Source organism: Lactuca serriola, chromosome 6, assembly GCF_051521515.1.
Source record: "Lactuca serriola cultivar US96UC23 chromosome 6, Lser_US96UC23_V15, whole genome shotgun sequence".
NCBI classification, from domain to species: Eukaryota; Viridiplantae; Streptophyta; class Magnoliopsida; order Asterales; family Asteraceae; genus Lactuca; species Lactuca serriola.
This window is the reverse complement of record NC_136413.1, coordinates 64,285,454-64,300,103: the sequence shown is the minus strand read 5'-3', so window position 1 is coordinate 64,300,103 and position 14,650 is coordinate 64,285,454. Positions and strand designations below refer to the sequence as shown.

The window sequence follows — 14,650 nt, the reverse complement described above, 5'->3', positions numbered from 1 at the left end:
AGATAACCATTATATCTATATATTCCATTTTAGTTTAAATTTGTAACTTTCATGCATATTTAGTCCCTGTGGTATCCCAAAAAGTTCAGATTTTGTCCTTCGAATTAACTGACGTCTAAAGAAAAGTACTCAAATTGTATTTTTCTGGATATCATAAATATGTATGTAAGTTTCAATTTTGAACTGATGCGAATGAAAAAAATGAATTGAAACTTTTTTTTTTTGGGATTAGTTTTGCAATTTATTTTGTATTATAAGATATACATTTTAAGGTTTATGTTTATATAGGGTGAAAGAATGTTAAAATTTAGTGGGTTGGTCGAATTTGTTAAGTCAACGGCTTTATGTTACTTTGATGACCATCATATCTATATATTCAAAATACATGTTGTATTAAAAACGTTACATAACGTTATTGTTGACTATTTTATTTCTTTTTCTTTATAAATATTTTATAACAAATCTAAGAAAAGATAAAGTTGTTTCGATTTATATATAGACTGCTTTAATATTTTTGGCAGATGGAATGGAAGTATGCTGGTAATATGGACACAATAGCTGGAGTTTAAAAGGAAGGAAAAAAGCATTGGGAGTTGGAAGGCATCCAATGAAGTAATGCCTAGTGGGCCCCACCCATATCTCCCTTCAAATAACACCAATATGCAAAGAAAACAAAAAAGATTAGCCTCTTTATGTAGTGGTGCTTCATTTCATGATTACCCCACTCAAATCTTACACAATTTCACATCTTTTAATCACAAAATTATTGCCTTTTTAACACACCCAAAATTAGATTACATAATTTTAGACATCATAATTAAAAGTTACCTTAAAACATGTATTTTATATTATTTTTAAAATCAGGGTTAATGTCATGAGCAATAAAAATAAAAACTTAAATCCTTTGTTACATTCTGAAAATATTATTTATAATATAAAAAGACAAAAAGTAAAGTTATGAACTTTTTAAAATATAATATTTAATTTCTGTAATTATAAAATTTGTAAGATAATGTTGTTTTACATAATTTTGTAAAAAGTAATAGTTTGATAATTAAAAAAAAAGATTTGTTTTAATTTTTAAATAATCAATCAAAATCACATCCATGCAAAGGAAGGGGGAGAAAAAGGCTTAATGCGTATTTCACTATATCGTCCATTAAACAATTTACGCCACACCCACACCGGTCTTTACATACTTCCATCCCCAAAAAAACAGCCCCCTCTTCCCTCTTCCCTCATACCTCACCCATTTCTCCGCCGCTCATCCATCTCCGGTGGCGTCGCCTCCGTTAATTGTTTCACCAACACATCGGAGTTTACATATACAGAGAGGTTTCCGGTTAGTAATTGGTGGAGATGTATAAGAATCAGCTGCAAGAGCTAGCGCAGAGAAGCTGCTTCAACCTCCCATCTTATACGTGCATCAGGGAAGGACCTGACCACGCGCCGAGGTTCAAGGCCGTCGTTAACTTCAACGGCGACTCCTTTGAAAGCCCTAACTATTTCTCCACTCTCCGTCAGGCTGAGCACGCCGCCGCCGAGGTCGCTCTCTCCTCCCTCTCCTCCCACTCCCTCGCCGCTAGAATCCTCGTAAGTTCCTTTCTCCTTACTACTTTTCACCGGAAAATTACTTTACTCATCTCGTCGGAAAAGCAACGTTTGAGTCGATTATTTACCAAAATACCCCTTTCCGGTGTCCCTTTCGAGTTTTTGAAGAACGATTAGGTCTGATTGCATTTAGAGTTGTACTGTACTAGCTAACAATGCATCATGAATCATGATACACTCGCTTTGTCCCCCGGGTGTGGCAATTTTAGTTATTTAGCTTCTCCGGTGAGGGTATTTTGGTCACCATAAGTACTTGTACCAATTTTGGTCAACGTACAAGTGATTGATGCATGAACATGAAGCATTTAATCGATTAGTTATAGACTTTTACTAGTAAATAGCTAGTCAATTCAGTTGTGTGAAAATACAACTCTGGTAGGTTTAATAGTTTACTTATTCAATTGTTAATCCTTATTTTAAGATTTTAATCTACATGCTAACATGCTATATTTCATCAATCATAAAAAAAAAAAAAAACAAATTTATACCCAATGTTTTACCTTTTCCATGTTTAAATGATATATATTTGTGTTCATATGAAAATGGTAAAAAACGTTGTGATTTACAACAACGTGACACGTGCCAATCTTGGAGAAATATAGAAAAAATATATAGTAACAAAAAGATGACTGAATGGAGTATTACTTTTTATTATGATAAATAGGTATGAACACTTTGAATTATTGACCATTTGGATGTGAATGTAAGAAATTTGAATTATAAATGGGTGGTCTTCCTCCTTCCTACTTCCTACTTCCTAATTTCCTAATTCCTAATTCATAATTCATAATTCATAAATGAAATTTCAAACTTATATATTAAAAAAAATAAAAGAAAAAAATGGCACATGGGAAAGTTATTGATAGCACATATTAGTAGTTAACTAGTTATAGCCTTTGTCTGCCAAAATTAACTATGCTTATAAATGCTTTGTTGCAGCATTGCATGTGCCCAGTTAGGGTCATAGTATTTATTATTATCATTAATATATTATTTAATTAAAATTTAAAATGAAAATTAAATTGTAGGATGAAACTGGGGTTTACAAGAATCTATTACAAGAAATTTCACAAAGAGTCGGTGCACCATTGCCACGTTACACAACTTACCGGTCCGGTTTAGGACACCTACCTGTGTTCACCGGAATAGTCGAACTCGCCGGAATTACATTCACCGGTGAACCCGCAAAAAACAAAAAACAAGCGGAAAAAAACGCTGCCATGTCAGCATGGTCATCTCTCAAACACTGTGAGTTAAAGTCAAACCAATTTAATTTTGACTTTGCCTTCTTCAACTAATTAAAAAAAATAAATTATTAATTTTATTATTTAACGCTTTTTTTGTTTTACTTTTTAGTGGCAAAACAAGATGCGAGTTCATCGACTGAACCGGAGAATAACGATGAACAGGAACAAATCAGAATCGCGAGAGCACTTATGAATTACAAATTAAAACAAAAAATTGGAAAAGTCAACTACGTTGACCACCACCCAATACCTTTTGATAAAAAATTCACTACACCTTCACCTCGACCACCTAGCCCACAACGAGCGCCGTTAACGTCGTCAAAAATACTTCCATTCTTGTACCAAAAACATGAACCATCATCATCATCATCATCTCCATCATCATCGTCATCGTTACCATCACCACATCAAAACCAAAACCGCCCGACCTGCCCGGCTTATGTTCCGATGCGGTACTACAGGCCGCTTGCACCGCCGGTAACTATGAGAACCGTGGTGCCGGTTTTCTCTGCACCGCCTGTTCGGCAGGTGGTGCAGAGTAGACCGGTGAAGGTGGCACCGCCTATCTGTGTGAGACAGACGGTGCCGGTTTTTTCTGCTCCTCCTCCGCCTACTCTGGTTAAGAAAGAGGAGGGGTTGAAGGTAAATGAGTCTGAAGCGGTTAAGTGTCTAGAAAATCTTAAATTATGAGAGGGTTATGGATGATTGTATGTTGAATGTTGTTAAATGGTTTATGTTTTTTTTTTATATTTGGTTTGAAATTAAAGTAAAAATGGTGTATCAAATTTTGGTAATGTAAGTGTAGCTTAATTTCCCTATTATGATTATTGTTATCTGATCTATATACGAAATAGCTCAAATCATTCATAAGATTAACTTAATTGCAAATAGTACTAGAGCTCTTAGGAATTGAAATCAATTTGTTTTTTGCATCCAAAACACATATTTTGGTTGTCAAATACTAATAGTTGAACCGATTTGGTCCCACTTCATGCAAACAAAATCAAATGTGCTTAATCAAAACCCAAAATAGGAGAATGGGGTAGGGATAGGGTGGTTGTTGGGAGGATTTAGCAGATCCTCACTACAAAAATGGGATAATCAAAAAATAATCACTTTCCATCAACATAATTAAATGAATGACAATCATTTTCAAAAAATACGAAATAATCAATCACAGAATTTGAATATTATCAATTTCCGATCTTCGAACTCGATTATTATGGCCCTTACAACAAATATTTGTAGGATTTTCACAAACCAAGAACAACTTCGAAAATTTACGTAGCTACTTTTCGCATTGTTACGTAAATCTTTTAATATGAAACAAACGAAACTTAGAAAAAAAATGAAGACTTTTTTATTTAAACGATCGACACAATGAAAGAATCATGCTTTTGAAAATATAATTTTTGGTTCAAAACTTGTAAGAAAAAACATGTTCAAAACTAACATAAATAATGTGGTTGACAATTGTAGCGAAAGTTTTTAAAATTTGTAAAATTAAATAGAAGGACAATTGTTTAAAAAAGGTAAATATATAAATATATTTTTAAGGACAATTCTGAAAATTGATTAAAAAGCTTAATAGTTTTTTTGTTAAACGCTACACGAAGTAACTTTTAGGTTTAGATCATTTTATTTAAACTAACAATTAAACGTTTTTACTTTCAAACGAAACTTTTTGTTTAAATTGAATTTTTTTTGTTAAAATCTCCTAAACGCTGACTGCGAAACATATGCATAATATATTTTTCTAAATTAAATTGTGATATAAGTCATTAAGAAGCTTATATGACCTATTTTGAGACAACATGAAATTATAGAAAATAAATATCTAGTTCACAACTCAAAATTAACAAAATTAACTAACATGTTTGAAGCTAAAATGAAGAACATATTGCAAACTTGAAGAATGTAAATTTTATGTTATATATATATATATATATATATATATATATATATATATATATATATATATATATATATATATATATATATATATATATATATATATATAGAGGATGGTTCAATTGAGAGAAAAAAAAGGTTGAGAATGGGGGAATCATTCTCATTCACTCATTTATTTTTGCCGCAAAAGCCTCCGTCCTACCAGCATAAATGGGAAAAGAATAGACATGCGTTTTCCAACAAAAAATGTTTCCTTAAACTATGCTAATCATTACCTTAATATATACAAAAACATAGTTTTTTCGTTTTTTTTATTTTTTAAGAAACTATTTTTATCGAAAAATGATTTTAAATATACCAAAATTCATGATTTTTTATTCTCTACAAATAGACATCCATATTGATATAGTTTTAAGATAAAATAAAAAATTTATTTTTTTATATTTTCAGCTATCGTTATTCATAAGTGAATAAAAATGAATCAGATTTTTACTACAGTACATTTGTTATTCAGTTATGAATAAAAATTATGATTAATTTTTTTTTACAATTTAAGTATCATTCATATATGAATATAACATATAATAAACATAGTATATTCATATTTAAATATTAGACGATGCATTCACTTGTGAATATTACATAATATATTCACCTGTGAATATTAGATAGTATATTCAGTTATAAATATTAGATAATATTTTCATATCTGAATATTACATAGTATTACATGATATATCACATGTGAATATTACATAGTATATTCATTTGTGAATATTATATGATATATTCACTTATGAATATTGCACAATATATTCACATATGAATATTACACAGTATATTCACATATGAATATTACAAGGTATTTTCATAAATATATATAATTTTTATATGTTATTCACATATGAATAACATACAAACCTGCATATTTGATTTTTTGTTTTAATAATCATATACTGAGAAAACATATTCATATATGAATATAACGTGATAATTTAGTTTATGCATTTCATCAAACAGTTGAAGTGCATACAATTTAACTTTTTTTAAAAATGTTAAAAACATGATATTTTGACTATTTAAATCTTACAAAAGAGTAGATTGATAGAGAATTATATGGAATTTTAAAAAAAAAGATTTGATCTTTTTCTAACCTCAATTTTAAAGTTTTATTTGATAATCAATGTTGAACGAATGATCTGAAGTGGATTTTTTGTTGATTATCGATGATGTTGATCTAATAACGTTGGGAGTATAATTTATCGTAGATGTTGAAGATCTGATCGTATTCAAGCACAATTGAAGGTTGCATTAAAAGAACCAAAAACGAATTTTTGTTGTTAACTGTTGAATCATGTTGATAAACATGTTATTGACGAAGATTGATGATTGATTAACATTGGATGATGGTTTAATTGAATAAATCTGGATGATTGTTGAAGGTTGGAGGAGAAATGTGGATGATAAACGATCAATTAGAAATGTGTTTGAATTGTTATCTATTTCTATACAGTACGTATTTGATATTGAAGTTTATTATTATATTTACAAGTTTGCCACAGTGTCTTTTATGCTTAGATTAAATGAGTGGCTAGAATGATTCCCCCATTCTCAACTCTTTTTTATTTTCTCAATTGAACTCACCTCTCTCTCTCTCTCTCTCTCTCTATATATATATATATATATATATATATATATATATATATATATATATATATATATATATATAATCGAGATCAAAACTCATAAGAAATCAGAAATAAGTTCTAAACGAATGGACGATATACCTTTTTTCTTTACTGAAAGGCTTACATACACAACTATCACTTTATCAATAAATCTATACCTTTAGTCCTAACGGACTTGGGTTGAGGGACATTGATCCATCAATTTCTGATACCGCTAGATGATAAATTCTTTGGTGAAAGGTCTTTGTTGTGACCGAATGTTGAGTCGTTGGCCATTGTTTAGATCAGAAGATGTTGATAACAAAGCTTATTTGTTACAAACATCCACAATGTTTATCTACTTCTTCGTTTTATCTTGCACGCAAGTAGTTATCGACCTTTCACCAGAGAGGTAGATATTCATTCCTAAATTTTGGACAAAGTTGTAGGTATTTAGTAAATATATTCATTGTTCGTAACTTGATTTTGTTGTTAAATAAGTTTCCAGTTGATTAAATTAATTAATATATGTTGGGTATATGTAACGCGGTGTGTGCTATTTGCAAATATATTATTTAATTAACATGGGCACCCCTTAACTGATACGAAGCAAATTTTAAAATATTTTAAATAACTCATGAAAATTATCATATTTTAAATAACTTACAAGGCTATTTTGAACCACTCCATCGTGAAGATGACTTTCACATGAGGTTGATATTTCCGAGCTTCTTATGTCCCTACGACATTTTTTTTTACTAATGGCAACTCTTGTTTTGATAACAACTTATACATGGACAATATGATTTTCAAAGCATATACATTACCTTCCACGACATTGAAGGGAATTTGGAACATATTTCTACTGGAACTATAGAAACAAAACAAATAAATAGTCCAAAACTAAGAATTAACTTCGAAATTTCAAATTTATTTTTATCATAAAAATAAGTTCGATGCTTAATGGAGTTTGCAATTTCAAAATGTATTAGGATTTTTTTTACGAACATGCGCCAACGCAACTCATTTTTATATTTTATGAAAATAGTAGTTATTTTGTTAACCGTATTTATGCAAAGTTTCCGGTTTATCAATAAGATTAAGGACATCCACAATACATTGAACTCTATAGAGGTCAATGAAGTGCCACATCATCATTCACAATTCTATTCATTTTTATCCCACAATGCATTAAACTTTACAAGTTTAATGGAACATATTAAAAAAAAAATTATTTAAAGATTTAATGACTTTCCTTTTCTCCATTGAAGAGTTTAATGACCACCGAACTCCAAATTCATTGAATGCCACTGTAATATTTTACAACGAATGAGTTGTATCCATTAAATGACAAGTAGACATTACACCTCATTCAATTCTTCTATTAAACTCTGATTATAGATGCTCTAATAACATACACAATAAAAATAAGAGCAAACGGTGAATCCAATTGGAAAGAAAAAAAATTAGTTCGCCGACACTTTGATTATTAAAAAAAAACAAAGCTTCTAAAACCTTGATATGCTCCCTAATAATTTTTAACTTTTACTTTAAGGTTGACAAATTATGTCAAAAGCTTTAAATCTTTTTCAAACTAGTTGGTGTAATAAAATATTATGTTTAAAACAAATTTGGTGATAAAATTGTCATTTGAATTATTGTACCCTTTTCACCGAGACACCGAAGATGAAGGAATTTGATCAGGATTCGCTACTTATGACATGATTACTTGAACTACAATTTTTAACACATACCAACATAAAAGCTAAACAAAGCCTTTTGTCATGCCTCTTTTCATGGAAAAGTCCATTCATCTTTCCATACACAACAAACAAGATTACTATTACGATTTGTACATCATGCAATATTATTTGAATTCCGTTATCTATGTATACATGTTTGCAACCATATCCACAGTAAACATGGACAAATTTGGATGGAACAAGACCCATGAATCACATTGAAAAGTCTTCATCCCTAAGTACTATTCATAAATTGATGTGACTAATGTACAAATGTTTTACCATAGGGTACGACCACACATGTGCATGTAAATCCTTTTACGGATTTTCGAAATGACATCTCGAATTCTAATTTAATGCATAACACACATCAAGCCAAACAAGAACATTAACCACAAGTGTAGCATGATTGAGCCTTGAGAGATCGCTCATACGGAAATAAATCATATCCAACCTCATTCCTTCATGTTTACGTCACCTTTTTCTATTTTCCACAATGACATTTATCTTATATATGATCACTATGTTGACACCTAAAATTTTGGATTTGTAATATTACAAATGTGTAAAAACAAAATTTGTTGAAAGAGAAAATAATCAAATGCATAAACATTCGTCGTATGGGTATGTGGTCGAAAATCGTTGTATTGCATTGATATTTCTTGAAGCATTGCTCTACACATGTTTTTTTTTAGATGTCATAGATCATACCTAATAATCTTGCAATGCATTATGGTATTTGCTATGATAAAGCTTGCTATCTAGAAGTTGTTTTTCTAGGTTTGAATGATAAACTCCAAAATTTTCACCACACTTGGTGAGGAGCAACTCAATTTTTATTGGGAAATTGGTATAAAAACCATTAATTGTAGTTTGACCATTGTATTGAAATAGTTTTTTTTTTTTTTGGGGGGGGGGGGGGGGGGGTGGGGGTGGTCAATTAAACCATTCAAGAATTCTTTTTAGAGGGTGTTTGGGGTATCTTTTCAAAGGCAAAAGAACTTTTGGCAAAAGTTCCAAAAAGTCACGTTTCCCTGACTTTTCCAAAAAGTCAGTTTTTCCTCTTTAAAAAATCCAAAAGAAGCTTTCAAGAAGCTTTTCCCAAACATCTTTTGTCCTGTATCTTTTCCCAAAAGTTCTTTTGCCTCTCAAAAAGATATCCCAAACACCCCCTTAGTGTATTTGAGCCATTTTCGCGGTTTGTAGATAATTAACTGGTAATCAATAGGTGACTTCATGAGTTATGACTTGGGTTTCTATTGAAGAGGTGGAACCAAGTGTAAATCACAAAAAAAGAAAAAGAGGAAATTACATAAAGGGTCCCTATAGTATAATAAAACTAGCAATTTTGACCTAAGCTTTTATTTGTTAGAAGGCTCGTCCCCATGATTTTAATTTCTTTTGGAGTTGGTCTCACTGTCGTTAAATTTTAACTATATTTTATGTTTATGTGTTTTGAATTACTAATTATCTTTGGACCATATACGAAAGTGTAAATATACCATGGGGGACAAAGTAGTAATTAGTAAGTATTTATTGCTAAACTACTTTTTTTTATAAACTATATTTAAAAAAAGAGTAAATTACTGAAATCGTCCCTATGGTTTGGTAAAAATTGCATGTTTGGTCTCTAACGTTTTTTTTGCATTCGGATCGTCCCTGTGGTTTGATTTTGTTGCGTTTTTCGTCCCTATGGTTTGGTTAAAATTGCACGTTTGGTCCCTAACTTTATGTACGTAAGGGACGAAAAACACAACAAAAACCAGATGGACGATCCGATTGCAAAAAAAAAAAAGTTAGAGACCAAACGTGCAGCTTTTAGCAAACCATAAGGACGATTTCCATAATTTACTCTTAAATATCCATTTTATTTTTCGATTAAAAACTAATTAAAAATAGAAATACAATGGTACTTTCACATTTCCCACTTTCATGTTTATTGATCTAAGTACTCTCTTTTAATTCCAACACCCATGTACATGATGTATTCATTTCAAATTGCTTCTAAGTTTATTGTAATTAGACGAATGTCCGTGTGTTCCGCATAAACATCTATATAGTTGAAGTTTTTACAAATATATGTTTTTTTAATATAGCAATAACGTTGTTGTTAAATTTGATATAATAATTTTATACTAAATTGATATAATGTATTGATTATTTTGAATTATATGATAATATATACATCTATTATAATTATATAATCTCAATCGTTTGAATGACTTCTACCCGCGAGTTACACATGAATAAAATTATATATATTATATGATTTAATGTTATTTATAGTTGTTATTATTAATTAATTTTTAAAAATTTATTTGCTTCATGTTTTAAATTTTATCATTATAATTATTTAAAACATCAAAAATTGTTTTTTGATTTTAAAGGTAACAATATAATCTTTCATATATAGTTATTTTTAACTATTGTTATTGTAAGTTATTTTAAGCTACTTATTTGAAAACTTTTAACGATTATAAAAATATATTTAGGAAACATTTTTAGTTAAATTGATATTACAATTTAGTTTTTGTATTTATCACTTTTAACTATTTACAAAATATTCTTTGTTTTTTAAGTGGAACCGAAATTTATATTTAGTTTTTACATTTATCACTTTTTTATTATTTTATCCAAACCGTTCAAAAGTTGTAGCTTTAAACTGATAATGATTTACATACAACAACATATTAAATCTAATAAATTAAGTATAACATGTTAAAAGTTAAAGATATAACTTTTATAAGTAGAAGTAAATATATTATTTTAAAATTGAAATTTAGTATATTTATGATTATATTTTAGTTTATTTAACCTTATTAATCTACTTATAATCATTATTAGAAAAACACTATAATTAATCAGTTTTAACTATTTACAAAATATTCTTTGGGTTGTTTAAGTTAAACTAAAATTTATATTTAAGTTGACACTGTAATGTTATATTCAAATTAATAATTTAAGTATTTTATATAAATTGTTCAAAAATTGTATCTTTAAAATGATAATGGTTTACATCCAACAATATATTAAAAATAATAAATTAAGTATTCATTTAGCACGATAATTTATCACTTTTAACTATTCACAAAATATTCATTGGAGTTTTTAAGTGGAAATGGAATTTATATTTAAGTTGACAATATAATGTTATATTTAAATTAACAGTTTAAGCATTTTGTCCAAACTGTTCCAATGTTATAGCTTTAAATTGATAATGGTTTACATACAACAATATATTAAATCTAATAAATTAAGTATAATATGTTAAAAGTTAAAAACATAACATTATAAGTAGAAGTAAATATATTATTTTAATATTACAATTTAGTTTATTTATGATTACACTTTAGGTTTGATATTTATTTAACCTTATTAACCAAATTATAATCATTATTAAAAACACACTACAATTCATCACTTTTAACTATTTACAAAATATTATTTGAGTTGTTTAAGTTAAACTAAAATTTATATATAAGTTGGTCCCATAATGTTATATTTAAGTTTATAATTTAAATATTCCATACAAATTGTTCAAATGTTGTAGCTTTAAAATGATAATGGTTTACATTCAACAATATATTAAAACTAATAAATTAAGTATAATATGTAAAAAGTTAAAAAAAACATAACTTTATAAGTAGAAGTAAAGATATTATTTTAATATTGAAAATTAGTTTATATATGATTGCACTTTAGGTTTGATATTTATTTAATCTTATTAACCAAATTATAATTATTATTAGAAAGAAATTGAAAAGTCATGGGAGTTTCAAATGAATGTGGTGAAAGGAAAAATGCATGAGAGTTTCAAATGAATGTGGTGAAAGAGAAAATGTTTCATTTATAATATAGTATGATTGCATTAAATAGAGTCACTTATATATCATTTTAAATTTCTATACCTCTATTTTCACGGTAATTTAATAGGTGATAAGCCGTACGTAACATTTTTTAATCATACATAACAAATTATGTTTTATACAGTTGTATAGTACAATCATCTAAAACATAAATTGTTGTGTATGACTAAAAAATATTGTGTACAAATTATCACCTTATTTTAATGATCAATATGTTTTTATTTGTTTTGTTGCTTAGAACATTGTGTACGGCTAATTATAACATCATTTTGGTGCCACCTCATATGACACATCACCAATGGTGACACAAAGTGGGGATATTGTCACCACGTTAAGAGAATATTATAACACCGACTTTTTTCCATTTTATAAATTCTTTTTTTATTTTTTTTCCGAATTTCTTTTTTTATTAAAACAAATATATTTTAAATGAAACATAATATCTAAATAAAATATAATGTTTAAAAAATAAAAATAACATGGCATTTAAATTACAAATTAACATCCAAATTAAAAAAAAACATTACAATACAAAAAAACCATATTTTATTTTCCTAAACAACGCTATTCGTTATCGTTACCATCGAAGATATAATCCGTCAAGTCCTCTCGAGCTTGTCTGTGTTTATTTGCGTCCTGAATATCAACGACTCTATGCAAATATTTTGTTGTTCCTGGTTGAAATTAAACGTGTCTGGGCTCCGTTGGGATATAGTGTGCAATATTTCATCTTTTATCCTCTACTACCATGTTATGCATTATGATACATGCATACATGATATATCATAGAATTTAAGTCCAATGGGTGTGTCGCACGTACAACTATGTGCCACTTCGCCTTTAGCACTCCAAAAGTACGTTTCACATCCTTACGTGCTCCTTCTTGTCTTCTCTTGAATAATTTATCTATTTCTTCAAACCGGGTGTTGGAATGCCTTCACGAATGTGGAATACGGAGGATATATTCCATCTGTAAGGTAATTTTCAAACTTGTATTCGTTTCTATTCACTGTGAAAGGAGCATCCGGTGCCTTTCCATTCAAAAGACTGTCGAATATTGACGAATGATCAAGAACGTTGACATCGTTGTTGGAACCCGCGCCCCAGAAAAATGCATGCCAAATACATAAATCTTGAGAAGCAACAACCTCTAAAACCAACGAAGACAAACCATGATGACCACTTGCATACTTCCCTTTCCATGATACTAGGCAATTTTTCCATTTCCAGTGCGTGCAATCAATGCTTCCAATCATTATGGGAAACCCATGTCTTTGTTCATGTTCTGCATAAAGATCTTGCGTATCATGCAACGAAGGTTTATACATCTCCGAATGTTTCAACAACACCTTTTGACAATCTATACAAACTTTCCTGTGTAGTTCCTTCGGGCATTCTCATATAGTCGTCCATGGTGTCGAGTGACTCCTCCATAGCCATCAAACGAATGGTCGCATCACATTTCTGCAACGTTGTAAATCATCGCCTACCTCTAGCATCATGTCTTAGTTGAAAAAATGTATACCCTAACATATATTAACCATGGTTTAAAAATATACTACATTTGTATTAAAATTAAAGAAACATGTAGTACATTTGTATTTAAGATTAAAGAAATGATACCGTCTTTTCAAGGCGTTGACGATCCGTAGGAACACATTCCTACTCAAACGAAATCTTCTTTTGAAGTCCTTCTACCTGTATACACAATTATCCGCAAAGTAATCACGATATAGACGTTCGTGTCGTTCCTTGTGATTTTTATTTAACAACACACGTCTTGTTAGTAACGAGGTTGGGTCTGGTTGTAACATCTCGTTGGTGTAACAATGGTACATCATAGTGAAGAATATATCATCACAATCATCATCGAATGAGTCAGAAGGATCCATAGTTTTTTTTTTTAAGATAATTGAAATTGTAGAGAGAAAGAGAGGAATTGTATGAAAAAGTTGTAAATAGATAGTAGGTATTTATAGGTAAAAAAAGAATTAATTTTTTTTATTAAATTTGACCTTGTCAAACGGTTCAAATGGTCGAAATTTGTTCATTTCATCCGGTCAAGACGACAACGAGATGCACCGCGACGTGATACAACGAGAATGGGCGGGGGGGGGGGGGGGGGTGTGGTGTTTATCTCGTTATGACTTCATTAAGGCTCCTCCACGTCAACCATAACACCGTTTTATTACCATATCCATGGATCAATTATTGTTTTCAAATATAAGCAACAAAACTAATGAAAATAAATTGACTACCGGAAGATACGATGGAAATAAGAGGCATACATTAATAGAATGAGATATAAGCCACTACATTTAATGTAGTTATAATAACCTTAGAAACAATTTGAAATAAACACACCATAGATGTTAGAATTAAAAGAGAATATTTACATGAAGTTACAGTAAGAAACATGAAAGTGAAAATATTAAAGTACTAGTTGTGAGACCCATGTATCATATGAGTTAATTTAAAAAAAAAAGTTAAATATAATGGTCTAAATATTTGAGAATTTTAAATTTATAAGAAAATAAAAAAATAATGAATTATTAAAATTGAAATGTTTTTTTTTATCTTTTAAATTTAAACAAATAATTTGAATA

General features: G+C 29.2%; 2 protein-coding genes across 2 annotated transcripts; one reads left to right on the top strand and one right to left on the bottom strand.

Annotated features, from left to right (window-relative positions):
* The first annotated feature begins 958 nt into the window (after positions 1–958).
* On the top strand, positions 959–3,679 carry DRB2 (dsRNA-binding protein 2). The gene is made up of 3 exons (XM_079006684.1): positions 959–1,593; positions 2,640–2,859; positions 2,968–3,679. Exons 1-3 carry the CDS (start codon positions 1,360–1,362, stop codon positions 3,546–3,548), a joined length of 1,035 nt encoding a protein of 344 aa, XP_078862810.1. The 5' UTR covers positions 959–1,359; the 3' UTR covers positions 3,549–3,679.
* A 9,279-nt stretch (positions 3,680–12,958) lies between these two features.
* On the bottom strand, positions 12,959–13,372 carry LOC145059848 (uncharacterized). The gene has a single exon (XM_079007621.1). It carries the CDS (start codon positions 13,370–13,372, stop codon positions 12,959–12,961), a length of 414 nt encoding a protein of 137 aa, XP_078863747.1.
* Positions 13,373–14,650: the final 1,278 nt, after the last annotated feature.